The sequence below is a fragment of the Takifugu rubripes genome, chromosome 15, assembly GCF_901000725.2.
Source record: "Takifugu rubripes chromosome 15, fTakRub1.2, whole genome shotgun sequence".
NCBI classification, from domain to species: domain Eukaryota; kingdom Metazoa; phylum Chordata; class Actinopteri; order Tetraodontiformes; family Tetraodontidae; genus Takifugu; species Takifugu rubripes.
Genome location: NC_042299.1, coordinates 4,329,032 through 4,352,314, shown reverse-complemented (window position 1 = coordinate 4,352,314; position 23,283 = coordinate 4,329,032). Strand labels below are relative to the sequence as shown.

Sequence of the window (23,283 nt, the reverse complement as noted above, 5' to 3'; positions counted from 1 at the left end):
AGTAAGTAGAAATCCATTTAAACACTGGAAAACCAGATTTATTTGTGTCATCTATGTATTTGTATTTCCTTACTCAAATCTTGAATGCACGCTCATAATGTGTCATAATTTGCATTACTGGGCTAAAAGATGACAGTGTTATTTAGACTTCCACATCCTTTTCCACGAATATACTCTAGGTGAAACCTGTTATTTACAATTGCTGTTTTTACGCTGCTGGTTTGGTCGTAACATAAACTGAAGTGATTATATTAATTTAATCAAGGAAAAATAAGTCCATCAATCATTTATTCTGTATTTGATATGGATTTGTCATCAGAAAGCAGATGTTAAACCAGGAGACTGATGCCTTAAACTGATCTTTGCTTAAAAACATCTCGGATCATTAGTAAAAAATTAGGATTCAAGTCTTTCAAAGAGACAATTATGCCAATATTTCTACCTTGACTGTAAAACTGATAGAATGAGACTGGAAATGACAGGAAAAATCCTCTTAGTGGATAATATCACAGGATCATCAGCCACTTGGTTGAATGTGAGGTGATCTGCAACCATGAACTCTAACACATTGACTGAACATGTGAACTCTTGTAATAAAAGAGTTCACATGAGTTCTCCCTCATCTTCTTAACCACTTTATCCCTTTCGGGGTCATGGGGAGAGCATGTAAAGGGTGAAGGCAGGTGCACCCTTGGATTCGTTGCCAGTTCATCGCTGGGCCCTATATGAGCAATTGTGAGTTTGGTACCTTGCTTGAGGGTACCTCAGCAGTGCTTTGAAGGTGTTCTGGCAGCATCCCCTGCTACCAGACCACCTTCCATATTTTGTCTACACTGAGGCTTGAACCCATAACCCTCCACTTCTCTGCCCATTTCCCAACAGACTGAGCCAATAAAATTGAAGATTATTGTTTTCAAGATTTTAGAGTTTAGATGAAAAATTGAGTCTGCTCATTTCTTCAGTTGAGCATCTAATATGTTGCTGTCTCTTGTGGTGGTATTTTTTTTTCTCCTCTTCAGATGATGTTAGACTTATAGAGAATTGTTAATATATGAGCCCACATTAAGAACAATAACAACTGATTTCCTTTTGCTTTTGCTCTGTTGTCTTTCAGCAGCTCAGTCCAACATACGGTAACTATCAGAAATAACCCCAGAGAACTCGACATTCTCCTCCCTTGTTCAGACATTCATCTTCCTGTCCAGCGGTGTAATTAAAGTACACGCAGCCTACTACTTATACTACTGTAGTAACTCAAAATTTGGTTTTTCTAAATGGGTATTTTTCAAAGAAAACTCCACATTTAGCTTTTTTACCCACAATTCTATGTCCTGATGTCACCATGTTATATATGATCTGCCAGACCTATGTGATAGCTACTCTACCATCTATGTTTAGTCATTGCAGAAGACCTTGGTAAATTTCTGTCATTAATGCTATGTTAGCTTTACCAACTGAAAATGAAGATTTCAAGATCAAATCAAAAATAGACCTTTGGTTTTCTTCCTACAATGTTAAGGTTCCTAACTGGGCCATTCTAATGTAAGTCGGCCACAGTTTTCCCTGCTGAGGATTAAATTGAAGTGGAAGAATACAGAGGTTGCATTTTCAAAACTGAGCCCAGAGCAACAGCTCAAAGACAGCAGGTACAATTTTCTTCCTCTTGCAACCATCACAGGCATCAAAAGAGAGGAGCTAAAGAATGTGAGGAAAATGAAGCATTTGTAAGACGTTGGTCTGCCGGTCCAAACAGGAGTTAATCACAAGACCTGGCCCTGAGCATCCCCGCATCATAAGATGTATCAGAAGGGAGACACGTGTTCTGATCTGGGTAATTATAAAAGTGTATTCAATGTGTTCACAGCAACACAGATGAACGAATAAAAATATTGTTGAGTAAAAGTAACACTGTCAGGTCAACAGACACATGAAAGTACACATGAAGTATCTGATAATTATCTAATACATATACAATTAAAAAAGGCTGGTTATTTGTTGCCTGAACACATTCAACATTAGATTTAAAAATAGTTCTCAGTGGAAATGAAAACACGATTCCTTCCTGATCGTACTGCTCTGGCATATCAAATCACAAACCCCACACGAATAAACGAGGTTGGAGGTTCTGTCTCACCACTGATTGACAGACACTGTGACCCAAAGCATTTCATTTATACATGGATTCCTGTTCTACTTTTATGCTTTATGTTATGAAAAGGATCTTTGACTTTTTCAAATAGTGCATACACAAACTCTCCACTTACTGAGGGAGGGGCCTGTTCCTATCCTCGTGCTCATAGCATATTGTTTTTGGCATATTCTGTTAGGTGAGCCAGCTCTGCACCCATGATGTAAAGCATCCCACATGTATGCTGTTGCACTGATGTGGCAGCTGTTGGTTACTGTTGGCTGATAACCGTGACATGCCAGGATGATAAAAACTATATGTATTGTCATTTCTGTGTTCTATTCTGCAAACTGTTGTCTTTTTTTACTGCTCTTTCCAGTCTCACCTTTCTTCTCTTGTGTGTAATATAAGGCAGAGACTCTTGCCCATTAGTGAATTCATTTCATTAATGAAGAAGCTTTTCAGACTGTACAGACCCCATTAAAGCTTGTTAATGGTGTGGCCTCTTTTAAAAGAATATTTAAATGTGACTTCATGATTTATCTTGAAATTAACTATGATCATCTAGAGCTGCAGTTGTTTCTTTTCTAGTTTTCTGACGCGAAGCCATGATGAAAACGGGCGCCGCCAAAGCAGGGCTGCCCAAGCCGGGATTTCAGGACCGGTCCAAGCCAAGCTTGACCCCGTCATCTTCTTCCACCACCGCGACAACCATGAAAACGTCCAGATCCTACAACATGCGGTCCTCTGACCATCGCCTCAACAGGGTAGGATGTGGTTTATTATAAATGCGAGTACTGAAGGATACATACTACTAATGATAAATGAATGTTTTTGTACTGTTGTCATTAACATGCATTTATTTTCAGCTGAAAAGAGCCAACAGTGATGATGCCCTGACAAAACCAGCAGCAGGAGCTGCTGCCTCTGGCTTCCGTATGAAGAAAACCGTGACTACTGGAGCTATCTCAGATCTTGCTGAGGCCCGCCCTCGCAGCACCTCTGGTAAAAGATTATCTCTTTCATATAACCTCATTTAGTACATATTAGAGGGTGAAGATTGTGAAAATTAACTATAATTTTACCAAATTATCTGTTACCTCAGCTGTATTTTGTGTCTGCTTGGAGATTTAAAACACACAACGATGTGATTAACTATTTCTGACCACAAGAGGGCAACATTAGATCATTGTAAAGGCTATCTGAATACCCCTTAAATTAGAAATAATGGATATTTTTCCTCCTGGGGCATTTCTTCAACACACTATACTTTGCATGACAAGTGAAAAAAAATTATTTTAAAATGATTTAATTTGTAGTTTAAATTGTTTATGTGTTTTTATGCCAAAATATCTGTTTTTACTAGATTCTTAAACAGAGTTCTGAGAGAAATTCTAAACCTAAAAATTGAGCAGATCATCATTATATTTACTGTAAAGGAGAAATAGCCAATCTTTTTTCCAGTGACTTTATCCAGATGGATCAATCAATCAATCAATCAATCAATCTTTATTTATATAGCGTCTTATACAATCAAAATTGTTTCAAGGCGCTTTCCAGAATCCCAGAGCCTGACCCAGACAAGCAACAGTGGCAAGGAAAAACTCCCCTTTAACAGGAAGAAACCTTGAGCAGGACCAGGCTCATGTAGGGGGACCCTCCTGCTGATGGCCGGCTGGGTAAAGAGAGAGGAGAGGTGGGAGGACAGGTAGAGGATAGGATAGGTAGGAGAGGAGAGGGGTAGAGGAGAGGAGAGGTAGAGTGAAGGGGAGGTAGAGGAGAGGAGAAGGAGGAGGAGGGGAAAGAGGAGAGGAAAGAAGAGGAGAGGGAGAGGAAAAGGAGAAGGAGAGGAGAGGAGAGGGAGAGGAGAGGCACAGAGCACAGAAACACAAACAAAAAATATGCACAATCACTTCAACGGGGCCGGCGGTCATTATGCAGCTCCGATGGCAGTGATACCTGCAAATAAATAGAGGGGGGGGGGGAAGCAGAAAAACTACACAAGAATCAGCATAACTAGTCTGCTTGATGACGAGAGGAAAGGAGAGGAAAGGAGAGGAAACCATGACCCAGTGGAGTGACAGAGGCCTGTCAGGTGATCATGTTTCCGGACCCCGGCAGCCTTGGCCTATAACAGCATAACTAAGATGTGACCTAACGATTAGACGACCCCCTAAGTATGATAATTTGTCTGTCTATGATAGTAGCTGGAACTACTGAATTAGTAACAGTAAGCTTTTTCAAAGAGGTAGGTTTTGAGTCTGATCTTAAAAGTAGCGATGGAGTCAGCCTCCCGTACCTGGACAGGGAGCTGGTTCCAAAGCAGGGGGGCCTGGTAGCTAAATGCTCGGCCCCCCATTCTACTCCTAGAAACTCTGGGAACCACAAGTAGACCAGCATTCTGAGAGCGGAGCGGTCTATTGGGCTGATAGGGTATCACTAGCTCCTCCAGGTAGGATGGAGCTAGGCCTCTGAGGACCTTGTAGGTCAGAAGAAGGGTTTTAAAAGTTATTCTAAATTTAACGGGCAGCCAATGAAGCGACACCAGTACAGGAGTAATGTGATCTCTTTTGTCAATACCTGTCAGAACTCTGGCTGCAGCATTTTGGATCAACTGGAGGCTTCTTAAAGAGTTGTTTGGACACCCTGATAATAAGGAGTTACAGTAGTCCAGCCTGGAAGTAACAAATGCATGGACTAACTTTTCAGCGTCAGGCTGCATCAGTAGCTTCCTGATCTTTGAGATGTTCCTCAAGTGAAAAAAGGCACTTCTAGAGACTAATTTAATGTGTGAGTTGAAGGAGAGATTTTGATCAAAAGTTACTCCTAGATTCCTCACAGAGAGACTAGATGTTAATGAGATACCATCTAGAGTGATCATGTGATCTAATCTATCCCTGAGAGGTTCAGGACCAAACACCATGACCTCAGTTTTTCCTGGGTTAAGGAGGAGGAAATTTGAAGACATCCAGGACTTTATGTCTTTAAGACAGGTCTGAAGCTTGTCTTGAAGGATACATTTACTACTACTGATCAGAGTAGTAAATTCTGGCAAACTATTCTTTTGTATTTGCTTTGTAAACATTAACAGACTTTTATGAAGTTGAGTCCAGGCTGTCGTAAAACAACAGTGTCCTCTGATATAACGGCTCAGCCTTGACATTTTACATGTGAGAGCAAATCGCAAGATTTACTTTCATTATACAAAAACGGATTTAAGTTAAAACATCTTTTCAGTACCTTTTCAGAACTAGCTAATGCCTAGTGCATTTAGTTTTTTAGTTACAAAATATAGTATATTGAGTTGCTATAATTCTAAGAGCTAAAGGGATGATTGATGACTTTTATTCTCTAAATGGAGACACGCATGCATCCGCATTGGCTGAAAAGGCTGTGGTGACTCACAGTCTGACCCTTCCCTCACCTTCCCTCACAGCATGATGGAGTAATGAGTCATAACTGTTATTTCTGCTAATAGAGTCTTTCTGCTGTTCCAGTTGGTACTTAAACAATTCTGCCATGTTGTCAGACAGTGGGATAAAATTCACCCCCATCCTGTTGATTAATTTAAAACAATAATCAATAATTAAGTATAGCTTTCACAGAGTCCCTGTGGAACAGAGACAGAAGGAGAGAAGTGCGTCTAGTGCTGGTAATAACGAGGCTGCTGGGGACAGTTAATGGGAAAACATTCAACTGGACATTATATTGACAGGCACTGTCTTCGTGTCAGTTTGATTTTGTGTGTTTTTTGTGAGAAGTGCTGATAAATAACTGAATCTAAATCCATGATTGATTCCCTCGAAGAAAAGGAAATTCCAGTCTTCCAGCATTCATGCATTGCACCATGTAGCACTGTAGTCACTGATGGCTGTAGAGAACACCACACTTATATTCAGTAGTCTTGCATTCCTTCTCTAATGTCAAATGTTCGTGTGTGTTACCCTCACAGTGACTGCAAAAACGTTCATCTTTGCACAGAGATGAGGAGCAGCAGCACAGGTCTCCTGAGCTCTTTCCTTTTGAACATGATACTATTTGTTTATTTTCAATATCACTTTACATAAAATGTCTCTACATATTTGGAATGAAGATAAAAACCTGTGCAAACCCATTGTAGTATAGATGACATCTCTTCCTTCCTTATGTGCCACATGCCTTTACTCTTACTAAATCTATAACAAAAAATATGTAAAATATTCCGTACATGACTGGCCCTTATTAATTGAATAATGTGAAAATGTTGGTAAATATTTTTTCCCTGCCATTCCACAAATACCCCTCAACCAGTCATGTGATTAACCTCCAAAATACCCCGTGTGAGAGGTCTGCCATAGACTGATGATGGCTGTGCCCGAGCTTTGCTCCCACACCAGATGGATAATGAGTATCTCCGAAGCAGTTTAGAGTTCACATCACTTTTCTCATAGCACCAGCTCTGTACCATGAGAATGGAAAGTGGACAGGTGGTGCATCTGTCGGATGACCTTGAGCAACATTTAGTGAAGGCCTAACAGAGCAGGGAGGCTAATGTGCGCTTAGAAAGTCAGCGATACAGGATGTGGAAGGCAAAGCTTTACTGTGCAGTCAGACTCCAGACTCCTGACATGTGGTCCCAATACGCTCTGTCTTATGTCAGTGTTTGCTGGGCGGGAGCAGAGCAAGATATAGTCTTCAAGCTCCTATCTGTCAGATAAATTAATCACATGCGCTACAGTCCTCTGGGGTGCTTTAGTCTACACATTCACTCAGCCATGACAGACTCACACTGACATTAGCAGAAGAAAAATATGCATGCATGTAAAGGCAGACGGAATACCAAAATCTTTCCTCACACTGCACACAAATATACATAAGCTCCATGTACTGAGTACACTATTATAAAGTACTTTTGTATGCGGAGGAAAAGGATCTTTGTAACATCCAATGGTTGATGGAGAGAACAACATTCTTAGCTGCATTAAAGACATGTTTGTTTACCAAGATATGCTCTTCCAAGAAGAGTAGAGAGCAGAATTTTAAATAAGACAGGGAGGAAATAGTTCAGGTAGGATTCATTAGACATGAAATGGCTTGGACGCAGGCTGGGACTTTGTCAGTGATATGTTAAATAGTCATAGTAATATGACATACATGCATGATCTGCAGTGCTGTCCTTTATATCCAGACCTTTTTGCAATTAATCCATCACATCACTGAGCAAAATATGGCTACTGTCTTGTGCTGTCATGATCTGTTTATCGGTTTTGTAACCATGGACTTTAAGCAGTATAAATCAAGCTGCTGGCATTTGCTTCATACTCAGACAGCAAATATTCAACCTCCTGAAAATGTGTGTGCTTATCTGTGTCAAGTGTTGAAAAGATGGATGATGCAAGGGAGTTGAATTTTAATGTCTGCCGTTGGGAACGATTCATGTTAAAGCACACAGTAATACAGACTCAGATTAACCAGTAAATCATCATGTAGAGAAACTTAGCATTTGTTATACTTATCTTCAATGGCAGATACATAATCCTCTTTTTGCATGTTTTTTTGTTATTGCCTAATTTTTTTATCAGTGACATTCATCTTTTCCCCTTTCTCCGCAATTTGCAGCAGGTACCTTTTCTTCATCTAATGTTGGATATAGCGCCATCTACAGCATTAGAATGTGTTGATTTAATGGATGGCTGATAGCTATTATTATTAGTTGTAACAGCTAAAGTTGTACTTTCAAGTATATTAAAACAACCAAAATATTCTCATTATTGACCAATGAACAAATATCTTATTTACTTAAAGTCAGTATTCATGAAGGGGCTGTGGTGGAAAAAATATGCTTTGTATCATGATATGGTATACAGTACATGAGAGCTTTTAGGTCATATAAGAGAATAGACACTTTTCTAACTTAGCTTTTTTGTTTTGCCCTTGCTGTCATAAATATTTCATGTGTCTATGAATATTCTAGCCCTACACAACCCCTCCAAATCTACTACAAACCCATCAACACATACCACATTGTTATTTCTCAGCTCTCTTATTTTAAATGACACCAGTGTAGTAAGCTCAGGGTAGCACACTGTAGCCCCTCCGTTCCACATTTGTGAGGGAGGATCATTTTCTTGTGATTTTATAACCAGCTGACTGTGTGGAAGATCCGATGCTTTGTTTAGCAGGAAGAAATGAGAACTCACTGTCAGCCTCTGAGATGAGGAAAATGTGCCTCTCTTCCCCTCTCCTCTTGTTTCCCCTCACTGAGCCTAAATAAAAAATAAGAGAGCTGAGAAATAACAATGTGGTATGTGTTGATGGGTAGTTTTCTGGGCTAGTTAAAAGAGCTTCACCTTAGATAGTAGTGTGAATAAGCTGTCTGACAGGGTTGAGAGGGAGCTGTGTTAATGTGTGTGCGTGGCTGTGGGAAGCCACGCCTCCTTGGAGTTGGTTGCAGTCATCACAGTAATAATAAAGTGCACACAACTCTCCCTGTGGCCCGATCATCAGCCAGTGTGACATAGTGCCACTGTTCTGGAGGACGGGCAAATTTCTTACACAGACACTCATATTAGCTTTAACAGTCTGCCTCACGTATGAACACACACTCCGCTCAGACGTCGGAAGGAGAGGAGACAACACAGGGAGCATTTGCTTTTTTCTTTGGTGGTTATCTCTTTATGTGATTTGGTGGTGCTTCGTGTACAAGCTGAGTGGATACGCATCGATTTCTCCTGCTGGATTCGCCTGCTAGTGTGGATAGTGGAAGTCACAGATTGGAGCAACATGGGAAACCAGACAGGGAGACAACAAGAAACAGGTTCAGGTCTGCTGCTCTTGTATTGTTTCATCAGCATGACGTTTAGCTCTTAATGTTTATTTTGAGATGGAGATGTTCGTTTTTTTCAAGGACAATAGAGACTGCTAATCTGTCATTACATATCAGAGTGTATCCCTCTAGTCCTGACAAATTACTGTTGACTGATGAGTACTGATTCACATACCCTGCAGTCAAAAATGTTGTCTGGACAACTTTGGAGCTGGTTAAACATCTGTGGTTTAGTGCTCTTAATGGTTTTTAGGTTCACCTTGAGGAGGGATGTCATTGTGCTTGCATGTTTAGTTTCCTCTGATATCCACTGTAAAATGCCTGTGATCTGCACTTGGCATCAATTTCACATTCAGTCAAACTCAAACATGATTTTTCACACAATGCTACAGAGCAATTTCATTGTATTTGCATTATTGTATATTGATACAGTATACCAATATTTGCCTCTTGATGCTGTATATGTGTACTTCAGTTTACACACTGTTTATGCATTTTGTACATTTGAACACTTCATCAGAGCATCATATCCTAATGTGATTATGTGTGCTTGTTTCCTTCATACACAAAATACTGATACTGAATAGAGAAGAACAAGGTAGCTTTCTGGGGCAACACACACCTACTACAGATGAGTATTTTATTAGTCATGGGCATAGGCTGCCTTATTTCCCTGCGCTGCTTGAAGATAGAGCACAGAAGGCTAAGAATGGAAGGCAGTGGATGGCAGAAGGCTGCTGCACGCTTGAAAAGATAAGCTGCCAGTTTAGTTGCTCAGGCACGCACGTTCAATAGCATACAGTCTACATGAGAGACAAAACAAAGTACCAAATTAGGTTATTCCATTTAATCTTATCAGTTTTTGTGTGTTAAGTATGACTGTTGAAAAGCACCTTTAAATAATCATGAGATTGACACACAGATGATAAATGGAGGCATCCAGTTTTGAAAATGAGTCAGATTAAAATGCTCACCCAGCCACTGAAAGGCTGTACAGTCACACTGTAGTCACACCCATGAAAAATCTTTAAACTCCAACCTCCTGCATGGAATTCCATTATGAAATGAACTCTGCTGTATTGTTTTTGGAGGATTCCTCAAAATCCAATGCTATCTAGGAACTGTACATTAAATTTCACCCTGATTTTAAAGCAATCAGCCTTTCGGCTTCTAAATGGAAGAATTTTAGTATTGATATTAGGTGAAGAAATGTGGAAACAGCTGAGATCAGATTAATAGCATCGTATAGGAAGTGTCAGGTTTAAGAAATAAGGTGCCTGACACAGTGATACAGACTTCATTAGGACAACTGAAATACACTGACATCTACAACAAGCATCCCTGTGTCCTCACTAGTTGGACTGTTTATGGCCATCATGTTTTCATCAGTGATGGATGCTCATTAAAATAGACATAGACAATAACATGTTATTTAAGGATTTCTGGTACAAACTGTGTGACTACTACAACCAGCAAACCACTGTTTCAGAGCAGTGATGTCAAGAATGAAGAAGGATTAGATTATTGTGATAATCCAACGGACCTAATTGGCATGAAACAGGGATGCAGCACGAGTAAGTAAATTTGTCCAACTATTGACAGCTGGGACAGTGTGAGGAAGTTCCACCAGTCATAATTTCCATGGCAGTTATTTAATACAATAAATAGGTGGGCTATAGCAGAATGCTTTGTGTTTGCACAGGAGTGTTTAGTGTGTAAATATGCTTTTTGTCTCACTGAAAATCATTACCTGGAAATCAGAGTTGGAATTAAATAGAGTTTAGATTCAAGCTCAGGTATATCATAAAAAGACTCATGGGGAGCATGTGGCACCTGGTGTGTTCACAGTACAGTAAATCTTAGTCCTCACCTGACATTGTCAGACTTGTAAGTGGTACTTTCATGCTTTCTAGCACCATATTGTTATGAAGCAGTGTACTGTCCAAGCTAATCTCCACTCAGTCACTGTGGCAGGCCAGGAGTCTCTTTGCATCCTGTAAGAGGAAAGGAATGTTGCGAACCTGACTGAGGGGTGCCTGTTGGCCCATTTTATGCCACATCAACAGGATAGCAGGAAGGCCAAATGCAGAGCATGTTGTCTCTCATCTCCACTTCCACCTGACTGAAAAACTGCGCTACAGATTTCCTGCAGAAAAGAGTTTGGTACAGAGCTTGTTTCTGGTAGCGATGGAGGTGGTATGTCATTTCAGGTGCTGGCTCTGTTATGTATTTCTACTGATGCCTCACCTTTGACCCCTCTCCCCATGCTTCTTATTGAAGTCTCTGAGCTCTCTCCTCACAGTGCCGTTCTTAACTTCCTGACAGGCAGTCTGGCTGGCCATAATTACCCAGCTGTGCTGGACCTCTTCCATCCTCACAGTTCCTTCTGTGGAGTAAAAGCTTACTGTATCATTATTATAATAAGGCCAGTAAAGTGCATGAGTGTAATCACAGTGCAGACTTTAGGGAATACCTGAATAACTTTGGAAACCTGTAAATCACTGGGTAGGGAATCAATTTCTGAGCACAGAGCATGGCAGTCAGGGTCCTTCATGAAACTACTCATCGATTTAAAAAAAAAAAAAAAAAAACACATTTCTATATGGCCCCTGTGCAAAGCCATCTCAGATCTAAAATGTTATCACTTCAAGGTTTTTGCATTAAGTCAGATAAAACTATGGAATGTAGGTCAAATTATAACCTTAACTTTGCACCAAAGGTTGCAGAAGTTATACTTTGACCTTCATTCATATTAATGCGCAAGACAAATGAAATCTAAGAAGAATGGTGTAACAATGACTAATTTAAGAGATTATCTGTTTTTGTAAGATTTCTCTTTCTCCTTCACTTTAACGCAATATCATTTGTAAATATAAATAGATTAAGAGATTATCTGTTTTTGTAAGATTTCTCTTTCTCCTTCACTTTAACGCAATATCATTTGTAAATATAAATAGATTAAAATTATAAATTCCATTCTTTCTGTTGTCTCTTCTTAAATTTTAAAGGTCACCAATTGTCCTCTATGTGTGTGTTGTCGTCTTTCTACTCTTTTGATAAATTGAGCTCATGTTAGGCACTGCAGACACAAATCAAGACCCCCAAATGCAGACACACACGAATGGGTGAGGTTGGAATTAAGATCTACTAAAAGTTGGTTCAGGGCAAAACCAAGTGGTGCTGGAAGCAGAAAAACACGGTCAAACTGGAGCAGGCTGGGCAGTGCGAACAAGCGTCTGAAAGGCAACTGGAAACAGGAATAATGAAACAAACTTGCATTCAGAGTTGCAGGAGCCAGGCTGTATCACAGGGGGTTAAACAACAAATTGGCGATGATTGGAATGTGGACCAGGCTTTTAAAGCAGGAGGCGGGTCTGGGTGATTAGCTGGAGATGAGTTCCAGGTGTGTAGATCGCTCGACAGGCGAGAACCTGGAAGAACCCTGCCCAGCCTGGAAGTAAACAGACAAGGGAAACACAGGCAAGAAACAGAAGGGGAGGGGGAGAGGGAAACACTCGGGAACTCCTAACAGCTCAGTTGTTTCCCTTTGAGGTCAGATGAAATGTGGGAAGTGAATAAAATGCATGATGCATTTAGTTCATGTAGCTTCTGTGTTGATCATAGTAACAGCAATTTAAATTGTTGCTATTTTTACACTAGAAATGTTTTTTTCAATTGTATTTCATCTAGATGTCAATAATAATACTGATATGTTATCAAGCTGAGCATCATGTCTCTGTCCACAATGAACAGTTGAGGTGATGTAATCGTTAACGTATTGGGCGAGCTAAAGACGAGATGTTTAAGTGCTCCATCCAGCTTTTATTCAAATGAAACAGGAAAAAAGCAAAATATGAATGTGAATCAACGGGTGTCCTACCACTGGCTTCTTATTCTTATGGATTCCCCCTCTCTGGTGATGCATATTTTTCAGTCATTGAGCCACAGCATTAATTTAATTTTAATATGTGTCAGTTCATAATTGATGAGTGCTGTGCTCATTCTGTCAGTCATGATTTTCCGAAGTCCACAGGAATTTGCTTTAAATGGTGCTCTAGGTGTCTTGTGCAGTGCTATTGAATAGCATATTGCTTTGAGGGATTTTAACTACTTTACTGCACATTTTTATGTTAATCTAAACGCTGCATCTAAGGACGCATCTTAATAGTTTAAGATGCTCCCCGGAGAATTGTTCACAACACGCTGCAGTGCCCAAATTATTTAAATACAAATTAAATGCTGATGTCTCCACTTTGTAGATTGTTCTGATGCCTCCACGTCTTCCTTTAAATGTGGTGCCAGATAACAGAATCACACCATGCTCAAGGAATGTGCTACACCTTTGTAATCTAGAACTCTGGCCAGTTTTGATGACTGGGAAGTAGAAGGACAGAGAATTGGATATGGTGATCATCTAAAGTGGCTGTCAATGGCTGACTGCTTATAGAACCCATTGGGATACAGGATTTATAACCTAAATATGCCATTTGTGAGTCTGTGTGTGCTTTTGATGAGAGGAATGCACAGGCTGCCTGTTTAGTTTTTCCATTCATTAAAAAGTTATGAATGTATGAGACACAGGGCTGTCTTTGTGCACTTGCTTAAGGTGCCTTTGTGCCTAAATGCTTAACATGCAACAAGACATTTCTCCTCTAAAACAAGCATCCCCCTTGTGTCTCCATCACTGTTTGTTGACCATCTGGAAAAAAGGCAATGTTTTCAGGGGGCACCCAGCTCACACTGATCTTCTGTAAATACGGATGATGTTTCAGAGAGGGCCGGAAAACGCTGGAGTGACCCACACTGTGGTATTGAAATGCCACAGTTAATCTCTGTAACTCTGTGCTGAATGAACACGACGGTAACAGGCAGACCGTGCCAAGCAGATGCTGTTGTTGTTCAAATTTACACCAACTCTGTGAAACTGCTGAATAATACATGGATCTGAATGTGGCATGCTAATTTAGTTGCTCTCATTATACCATGTCTCATGTCATTATAGTATGTTTACATATTATTGACCCAGCTTCCCTGTTCCCTGATTTTATTAGGCCTCTATTCTCACTATCAAGAAATATAGATTGAAGGACTGTTGATAATTTTCATATATATTTAAATTTCAACATTTTATCCTTTTATTTAAGCCATTTTAGCCTTTTATGTGCTGTCACACAGCTACAGTGGTATTATTTATTTTCACCAAGATGCTTTGTTTGCATATAAAAGTTATTTAACTTAAAATTCTGCTTTAAATTCCCCAGGTGGTGAACTTGGTCTAGTTGAATTGTACTGCAGAAGATGATAATGTGGCAATTTTGTAAGTGCAACCCACAGTCTAGAAATTCAAAGCAGCTAGCAGCGGAGATCATCCTGGTACACAAATCATGAATAACGTTTACTGATGTTTTTCTCATTCCAGTGTTTGTATATGTGTATGTATATATTTATATATGCTATATGAATATGCTATGATTACTGTATATGATTATATGTGAAACAGGCTGTCCAATCTCATCTGAAGCTTATGGAGTGTGGTTAGATTGGTATATTTCACAATGTCAAAATCTCCTGACTGATAAACTGCTGTTACCCCAACCAAACTATCTGTACCATCAAGTACAAACTATATCTCCTTCCCAAAGAAGATTATCTACTCGGTAGTTGAATTTCTTTGGCGCTGTGTCCACCAAAATCATTAATCCTCATATATATGTCCTGACACACAACCTGGCTGGAAACCACATACTTTCTGAATAATGCTATCAGCCGGAAACATCCTATACAGAGTCTTTTCCCCCTATGACTAACCTATGCTATCATTAAAAAAGAGCATTGTTGTGCTTGGACTTGCAGGTGCGCAAGCAGCCAAGAGGTCTGGTATCCCAGCTCCAAGAGAAATACCTTCTGCTTTAACTAAAGGCCGCACCTCTCTGAGGGACCAACTTCGGACCTCTAGTACCAAGAAGATTGTTTCTAGTGCCAGCACTTCCAGCCTTTCTGCCCTGGCAAAGCAGACACGTGGTCCGACAAAGTCTCAAGATACAGAAGGCCTGGAACGGGGTCTTCTGGAGTGTCAGATTAAAGAGCTTCTGGCCGAAGCCAAAGCTAAAGACTTGGAGATTAGCAATCTAAGGGCTGAACTGCAGCACTTCATGGTTAAACCATCCACCCCGTCTTCTTCAGCCCCATCAAAATGTGTCACAGATGAAGAGCAGAGACAGGTGGACGAGGCCCTTCTGCTGGTTGGAGAGTTGAGGGAAAAGAATGGGACGTTTCAGAACGAATTAGCAGTACTCAGAGAAGATAATCAGATACTAAATGGAAAGCTCCTTTCCTTAGAGGCCTATATTGCAAGCACCCCCTCTAAACCTTTTGTAAATGGCCTGCCATACAGCAGTCTCAGAACCTCTGTTTCGTCGAGCTCAGATATGACAAAGGACTCACCATCACCTGACTCCTCAGAGTTTGAGAAGATACCGTCATGTTCAGAGTCATTGCATAGCGGTGCCAGTGGGGAAACTGGATCAATAGGGGCAGTAATGAGTTCAATGGGGCAGAATCTGTCAGTGCAGAGCCTGGCAGAACAGATTCACAAGATGGAAGAGAACCAACACAGTACTGCTGAGGAACTACAAGCAACTCTGCAGGAACTAGCAGACCAACAGAAAATGGTCCAGGAGCTAACGGCAGAGAATGAGCGTCTGGCAGAAGAGAAACGCCTCCTGCAGACCTCAGTTCAACAGCAGCAAGAGTGTGTAGAAGTGCTAGCACAGAAGAATGAGTCCCTGGCCAGACGACTTCAAGAACAAGTCCAAGTTCAGGCCCAGAGGGAGGAGGAGATTTGTAGTCAAGGACCTCGGCTGGCCGAGTTGGAACAGAGATACGCAAATCTTATGGAAAGCTCACATTTTGAACGGGAGAAGCTGGTAGATATTCAACAGCAACTGACAGGTAGTTTGCGGTCTCTGGAGGAAGAGCACCAGATAGCTCAGGGCCAGGTTTGTTGCCTTAGAGAGGAAATGGACAGGCTGCAGGCACAACTGGACCAAGAACTGGAAAGTGTAGGTCAGGCAACACTGGTTGCAGAGGAACAGAGGGCGACAGCTGAGAGTCTGAGGCTGGAGAACAGCAGACTGAAGGTGCAGGTGGATATTGAGAGGCAAAAGATAGGTGAGATGAAGACCATACAGAATGCCAGTGACACTGCTGAGGTTCTGAGCATGTTGAAAGCAGCCCATGCTGAGAGAGACCGAATGGAGGCCGAGCTCACGACGCTGAGGGAGAAGCTGTTACATGCTCAGGCTGAAACTGAGCACACAAGAGCTGCTCTATCCATGGTAGGAGGCACAGTTTTACAGCTCAAAACAGGATTTGCTGAATTTTTGACTAAATGTTTGATTATGGCACATAGATTAATTTTCTCAATTGATGTGAAAGTTCTCAAATAATTTCAGTTCTGTGATTTCACAACAGAGTCTGAATTACCTTTGACTTCAAGTCCGATAGTACCATTTCTTTTATTCAAATCAGCATAATCATTTGTCAATTCTGTAATATTAACACAGACATAGAGAGTTGGATTTTTGTGACATTGTACAAACATTGAATAAAACAAAAGTACAATAATATATATTATGCACAAACAGTAAAACTGTAAAATATCTAAATACAGTAGATTGAAATGTGGTGGCTGAGATGTCTGTGTTGAACAAACTAAGCGGTAAAACCTCATTGGTGGGCTTATTAAAACTGAGATTGTTAAAACTGATTAAAAAATGTAGTCAATATCCAGAGTTTGTGATTGGGAAGCATCAGAAGGAGGCAGAGCAGGGAGGGAGTTGAGTGCCCTAACAGCCTAGTGAAAGAAACCGTCCCTCATTTGGTTGATGGCAACGGGCTGATAAGGTCATTTTGACAGTTTGCTTTTTTTTGCATTGTATTGCATTGCATCCATAACACAGGTGGAGGCCAAATGTCAGCAGGTTCAGGAGCAGGCTGAGGAAAGGGAGCAGGTGCTCCATAACCAGATATCATCAGTAGAGGAAGAGAGAATCCTGGCTGAGAATCAGGTGAAGGACCTGAAGGAAAACATCTTTGAACTGGAGGACCAGGTGGAGCAGCAGAGGGCTGTCAACTGCCACACAAACCAGGCTGCCCTGGACATGGAGAGTATGTTAGTTTACTCTTCTCTTGAGAGAAATGCTTTTACCCACATTTGGACTGGCTAAAAAGCAGCTGTTATCATTGTTGATGTTTAACTTTGAAATTGTTGCGACTTTCTGCTTTTCAGCTTAATTCTACATAATATTTGATCTGCAGCTCTAAAATCCTGTAAACATTTGTCATTTTAGATCTAGCAAAGAAGTTAGAAGACCAGAAAGCTGAAGCAGAACGACAACTTAAAGTATTGACAAGAAAGTTAAAGGTAAGACTCAACACTTTAGCTGGTTTTCTGGTGCTCAGTTTTCCTGTCCGCAGAATATTGTATGACCTGATGGTGTATTTTTGGCAGCCATCTAACTGCTTGTTGATTGCTTGATTCAGAGGTTGCAGATCCTTAATAAAAATGCAGTGTTCGTGTTTAATTAAAGTAACATCAGCTAGCTTCTATCTATTTTATCTTTTTATGAGACTTCACTTATGGCTTTTTAATCCTGATATTTGGGATTCCATATCCAAAGGGCTCACAAAAAACAACATCTGTAGTGTTATAGGAAACACGCAGCTAAACCGCCAGTAAAGAACCAGGGAGATGTATTTTGCAGCAATTTCTTTTACCGGAAGCGGTGAAAACTGTGAAGCACATTACATATACTTTTAGAACAAGTCAGATGTTTGTACAGTACATTGCACTCATCTCTAAACATTTTCGTACTTTGCGAGCGGGTGTGGCTTGTTGTGTAATGGGCAGTTTTTGTTTATGTCCTTATCTGGAGATGAAATGTTTGTTTTGTGCACAGCCACTGGTTTGCCTGTGCTTACGTGTTTTAAGTTGGTTTTGAATTGTGTTTGACTGTTTTGAAGAGCAAAACTAGGATCATTACGTTTCTTTGCCTCTTTGCATACAAACTTGCAAAAGTAACTGAAAGGTGGGAAATATCCGTTATTCTCCTCTTTGTAATTGGATTCATGAGACACCCACTTCTCTTGGAGCGCATATGGGAGTTTGTCCACTATTGGACCTATTCCCCTTAAAGTGTCCAAGTAAGACAGACCTGCCAAATATCCATCTTCTTTAGCCCCTTGGATCTCCTGCAGCAAATCCCCTAATTCGCGTAGTTTCATATTGTCCTTAGGTAGTAGTTTAGGGAAGCTGTCCAATCTCTGAAAAAGTGACTTTTCAATCATTTCAGGCACCGCATAGCACTCTTGTAGTCTTTCCCATGCTCTCGCTAAAGCTAATGCGGGGTTATTGACGTGGACAGAGCGCATGCGCTTCACTTGGCTACTCGAGTCCTTTCCCAGCCATTTTGTCATAAGGTCTAGCTCCTGAGTTGGTGTGAGATTGACCTCAGCTACAGCACCATTAAATGAGGAGTACCAAGCTCTGAAGTTTTCTGGCCTATCGCCATATTGGTAGAGACCCGAAGTTATTAGGTCTCTGCGTGCCATGTGTTGTGCGAATGGCTCAGCTGGGTGTGGAGCATTGGGTGTGGCACTGGACGGGGGTAAAAAGGGATTGAGGTCGCTCCGGGATTGCACATAGTCTTTAGTTCTCTTTCTTTTTACTCTCTCTGACACAGAACTCCTTTTCTCCTCTTCTATTGCCTCTGCTTCTTCTAATACTTCAGCCTCTGCTTCAGCTGCTTCAAATCAAATCAAATCAATCTTTATTTATATAGCGTCTTATACAATCAAAATTGTTTCAAGGCGCTTTCCAGAATTCCAGGGCCTAACCCCCAACAAGCAACAATGGCAAGGAAAAACTCCCCTTTAACAGGAAGAAACCTTGAGCAGGACCAGGCTCATGTAGGGGGACCCTCCTGCTGATGGCCGGCTGGGTAAAGAGAGAGGAGAAGGGGGAGGACAGGTAGAGGATAGAATAGGTAGGAGAGGAGAGGAGAGGAGAAGCTTGAGCTTCCCTTTGTAACGTTAATGCTTGTAGAGCAGCATCAATCTTTGTCTTTTCCACTATTAGCTCAGCTTCCTTAGTTGCATAAGATTCTCTTACCTTCGCTGCCTCGGCTACAGCATGAGTACGAGCAGCACTCCTTGTAGAAGATGCTGTAGAGGGTGTTTGACTCGCAGCTGAACCCTTCACTGATGCCATTTTGACCACGATGAAATGTCAAATGCCGCCTTTTCACTGTAGTGTTGTAGGAAACACGCAGCTAAACCGCCAGTAAAGAACCAGGGAGATGTATTTTGCAGAAATCTCCTTTACTGGAAGCGGTGAAAACTGTGAAGCATATTACATATGCTTTCAGAACAAGTCAGATGTTTGTACAGTACATTGCACTCATCTATAAACATTTTCGCATATAATCACGAAATATTGCATAAATCATACAGGTAAGTATATAACATAAACTTATTTAGAACTTATTTATGAAAAGTGCCTGCGGGCAGGCAGTACAACATCCCTCAATGTTTATGTCTTTAGGATGAGAAAGAGGAGTGGCGTCGGTTTCAAGCAGACCTCCAGACAGCAGTGGTGGTAGCCAATGACATTAAGGTGGAAGCCCAGCAGGAGCTGCGTGCTCTCAGGAGACAGCTGCAGGAGGAGCAAGAGCGCAATGCAACACTTTCTGCAGACCTCGAGGCCCTGCAGGGAGTCAGGTACCATTTCCAGCATGTTTCATTTTCCCCGGTTCTCCCTACTCTAGGTCCCCTCTTTAACTGTGGTTATATTCTATCATCACATCAAAGAAAAATGTATTCTTCAAAAAGGCTTCAAAATAAGTTATCAGAACAGGAAGAAATGTATTTCGAGTGGAGATTATTTAGTTCAAAACACATGAGCTCCTGGGATTTGGCAACTTTTTTGGTGAATTACCTGTCTCCTGCAGTATTTCTGTCTGTGTATTTTACCCTTGAAAGCTGCTCCCCTCTCTGTCTTGCTCTCCCACACTGACCATTGCCCTCTTAAATAATTTAGAATATTATTGACTCAATATGATTAGGTTGAGTGAAAGCAGACGTGGCCCCAGAGCTGTTCTAAACAGAGATGCTTTTTTATGTGTGTTATAGTAGAACACTCCCTGTCCCTGCCTTGGTCTTACTGAATATATTGCACACAAGCACAAGAAGCCTCCAATATTTATAGAGTGCATTGCGCTGGTTCCTGTGTAACTATACTTTGAGGATGGAAACATGCGATCTTTATGGCCTCAGTATGGATGCAGAAATCTGGATTTTTATTATCAACTCATTCTAAGTAAAATCTGCTTGTGATCAAGTCCCTTTAAAGAGACAATGACATTTTATTATAGTTTTTAGCATGAAACATCACCAGGCTGTCATTAATATATTTACTGTTATGTTTACAAAGTACACGCGAGTGAATGTTCATTAAAAATTGCAGCATGTTCAAAATGTTTAAATGAGCAAGAGGTTCATTTTAAGTGTAAACTACAGCTTTGCTGGTCAAGTAAGAAACAACATTGAACTTGAAGCTGGGGAAGTAGAATTGTGTAAGAATAGAACAGTCCCATTGGGTAAGTGTCTCATCTAATAGCTGCTTCATACAATCTAGATTGTACCTCGCTCTGACGTGGTTGAAAGCTGATGCAACATTGTCTCAAGATTGTTTCTTTCATACATTTTTAGTACTGATTCACAAAGATCGTGTGTCTCTCAGAGATATTAATGTCTACTTTATTATTCAGTGTAAAACCAAATAGATACTGTTAATTAGAACATTCTAGGTTGCACTAAATTAGCAAACCTTCCCCCAAATTAGCTGTTGTGCTGCGTGCGTTCCCCACCTTAAATTCAGATGATTCGGATGATTCAGATGATTTGGATGATTGGGATGGGTCGGTCGGTCGGTCTTTAGAGAACTGAATAAAGTTCCTTTATCTGCAGTAGTTTTATACAATTATTCATCCTCTGTATTCTTTCTTTTCAGATTAAGCACTGGAGCCACTTTTGATACCAAGACAGCAGTGGAAGGACACTGAGCTGTCACCTCAGCACCATATGAAGACAGTGTTATTCTTGCACTTAAATGTCTGCATCTTTCAGAATAATTAGATGTGAGCAGCAAGTGTCATTCAAAGCCACATGGACACCTGAAACTGGCTCTCTTAAAATAATTTTTTTTCATTGAATTATTCTTTGTTTTCAATGTACCTTGTGTCATTTTTAAATCTCATTTTGACACTCTGTCAAGCTTATTTGTGCCTTATTTGAAAGTTTGAATAGTAGAATGCAATCATCTTTTAAGAAATTAGGAAATTGAGAAAATAATTAACTGATAACAGAACCCCCCTGAAATCGAAGGCAAAAGCAATGCAGTAGATTAAAAATTGTACGACATGTGGATTTTGTGCTTTTCTTACTCTTTAGGAACTTTTTACGAATGAGGTTTAAACTAGTAGTCAGAGTGCACTGTCATATTTAACCAGTAGATGACACCATGGGACACATAATTACCATATACGTGATCTCTGTTCCAGCACTCTGGTGATCAGCTCTGCTACCCTCATATTTATTGTTTGTTCATTGATTCTTGTATTAATTTGAAATTCCCAGTGAAATAATTCTTAAAACAAAGTGAAAACTCTGCCTGTGAAGTACTCATAAAACAACAGGTAAACATGGACTGCCAAAAACCAGACATCTGTTGCTCAGAGTCATTTGTCGCTCTCAGCTAATTTACCCAGTTTTTTTTAACACGAAGAAGAAAAAATACTGTGCCATAGATTCCTCAAAGTTTTCTCTGTTTTCTCTGACAAATGCCACTATTTTGAACTCCAACATTCCAGTACAGAAACATTGCAGATGAGAATTGACTCTGTGCCCTTTTTCAATCTGAACATTTCTTGAGCATTGGTTTTAAAAACTTTCTCTCTCTACTCTATATAAAAGACATTTTTAACTTTCTGAATTTCTCTCATTCTTCTGAAACTACTTCTTTTTTCAGAGAGAATAAATGTTTACATTTTTATTGAAAGCCATATCGTTCTGCCAGATGATAAAGCATAAACATTTGAATATGTACCATCAGTGAAAAGGTAAGATCACCAGTGGCCATTTTCTGTCCCTTTAAAAAAGAAACCAACAGCTGTGCTTTAATTTATTCTGAAATAAAATTCACAGGAGCTTGTGAGCACCTGAACACATGAAAGGGTATGTGTGTTTGTTCATTGGACAAAGGAATAAAGGAAACTACACTAACTTTGGATGTGTTTTTTTCACTTTATTCTTTTTGAGGCTGCAGTAATTAAGACAAGCATGCCTTACCTGTCTTTCCTTTCTCAGTGATAAATTTGAAACCAAAACTTCTCTTTGCTGTCCGATGTAGTCCAGATTCATTATAATCTCAGTGTGTGATTGCATAATATTCTCAGGTAATCTGTAAAAATAAATGCCAACATGGGATGAAACCCCGACTGTTCTCCCCGCATGACTGTATTGTATCTGTACACAACAAGGTCATGGTGTTTGGTCCTGAACCTCTCAGTGATAGATTAGATCACATGATCACTCTAGATGGTATCTCATTAACATCTAGTCTCTCTGTGAGAAATCTAGGAGTAACTTTTGACCAAAATCTCTCCTTCAACTCACACATTAAAACAGTCTCTAGAAGTGCCTTTTTTCACTTGAGAAACATCACAAAGATCAAGAAGCTACTGACGTGGTATGATGCTGAAAAATTAATCCATGCATTTGTTACTTCCAGGCTGGACTATTGTAATTCTTTATTACCAGGGTGTCCAAACAACTCTTTAAGAAGCCTTCATATGATCCAAAATGCTGCAGCCAGAGTTCTGACAGGTATTGACAAAAGAGATCACATAACTCCTGTAATGGTGACTCTTCATTGGCTGCCCGTTAAATTTAGAATAATTTTTAAAACCCTTCTTTTGACCTACAAGGTCCTCAGAGTCCTAGCTCCATCCTACCTGGAGGAGCTAGTGATACCTTACTAGCCCAATAGACCGCTCCGCTCTCAGAATGCTGGTCTACTTGTGGTTCCCAGAGTTTCTAGGAGTAGAATGGGGGACCGAGCATTTAGCTACCAGGCCCCACTGCTATGGAACCAGCTCCCTGTCCAGGTACGGGAGGCTGACTCCATCGCTACTTTTAAGATCAGACTTAAAACCTACCTCTTTGTTACTAATTCTGTAGTTCCAGTTACTATTATAGACAGACAAATTATCATACTTAGGGGGTCATCTAA

The 23,283-nt window shown here is 40.4% G+C and overlaps 1 protein-coding gene and 1 long non-coding RNA gene across 5 annotated transcripts in view; one reads left to right on the top strand and one right to left on the bottom strand.

Moving 5' to 3' along the window:
- The window catches only part of specc1 (sperm antigen with calponin homology and coiled-coil domains 1), a 31,284-nt gene that overhangs the window by 6,413 nt on the left and 1,588 nt on the right, over nt 1-23,283 (top strand). The window contains exons 1-8 of one of the 4 annotated variants that reach the window (XM_029849048.1): nt 1,503-1,831; nt 2,720-2,895; nt 2,998-3,133; nt 14,787-16,270; nt 16,895-17,102; nt 17,285-17,358; nt 19,537-19,712; nt 21,004-22,274. In XM_029849048.1, the coding sequence (XP_029704908.1) occupies nt 2,737-2,895; nt 2,998-3,133; nt 14,787-16,270; nt 16,895-17,102; nt 17,285-17,358; nt 19,537-19,712; nt 21,004-21,055 (2,289 nt within the window). In that variant the 5' untranslated portion in view covers nt 1,503-1,831; nt 2,720-2,736 and the 3' untranslated portion in view covers nt 21,056-22,274. Of the gene's footprint in view, nt 1-1,502; nt 1,832-2,719; nt 2,896-2,997; nt 3,134-5,107; nt 8,931-14,786; nt 16,271-16,894; nt 17,103-17,284; nt 17,359-19,536; nt 19,713-21,003; nt 22,275-23,283 lie in introns of those variants that run through there. The other 3 variants (XM_011611144.2, XM_029849049.1, XR_003891153.1) reach the window with 3 other exon arrangements.
- On the bottom strand, nt 9,573-11,594 carry LOC105417441 (uncharacterized). The gene is made up of 3 exons (XR_003891156.1): nt 11,181-11,594; nt 10,955-11,079; nt 9,573-9,736 (listed from the first exon to the last, which is right to left on the bottom strand). It is a non-coding gene; the product is annotated as an uncharacterized lncRNA (long non-coding RNA).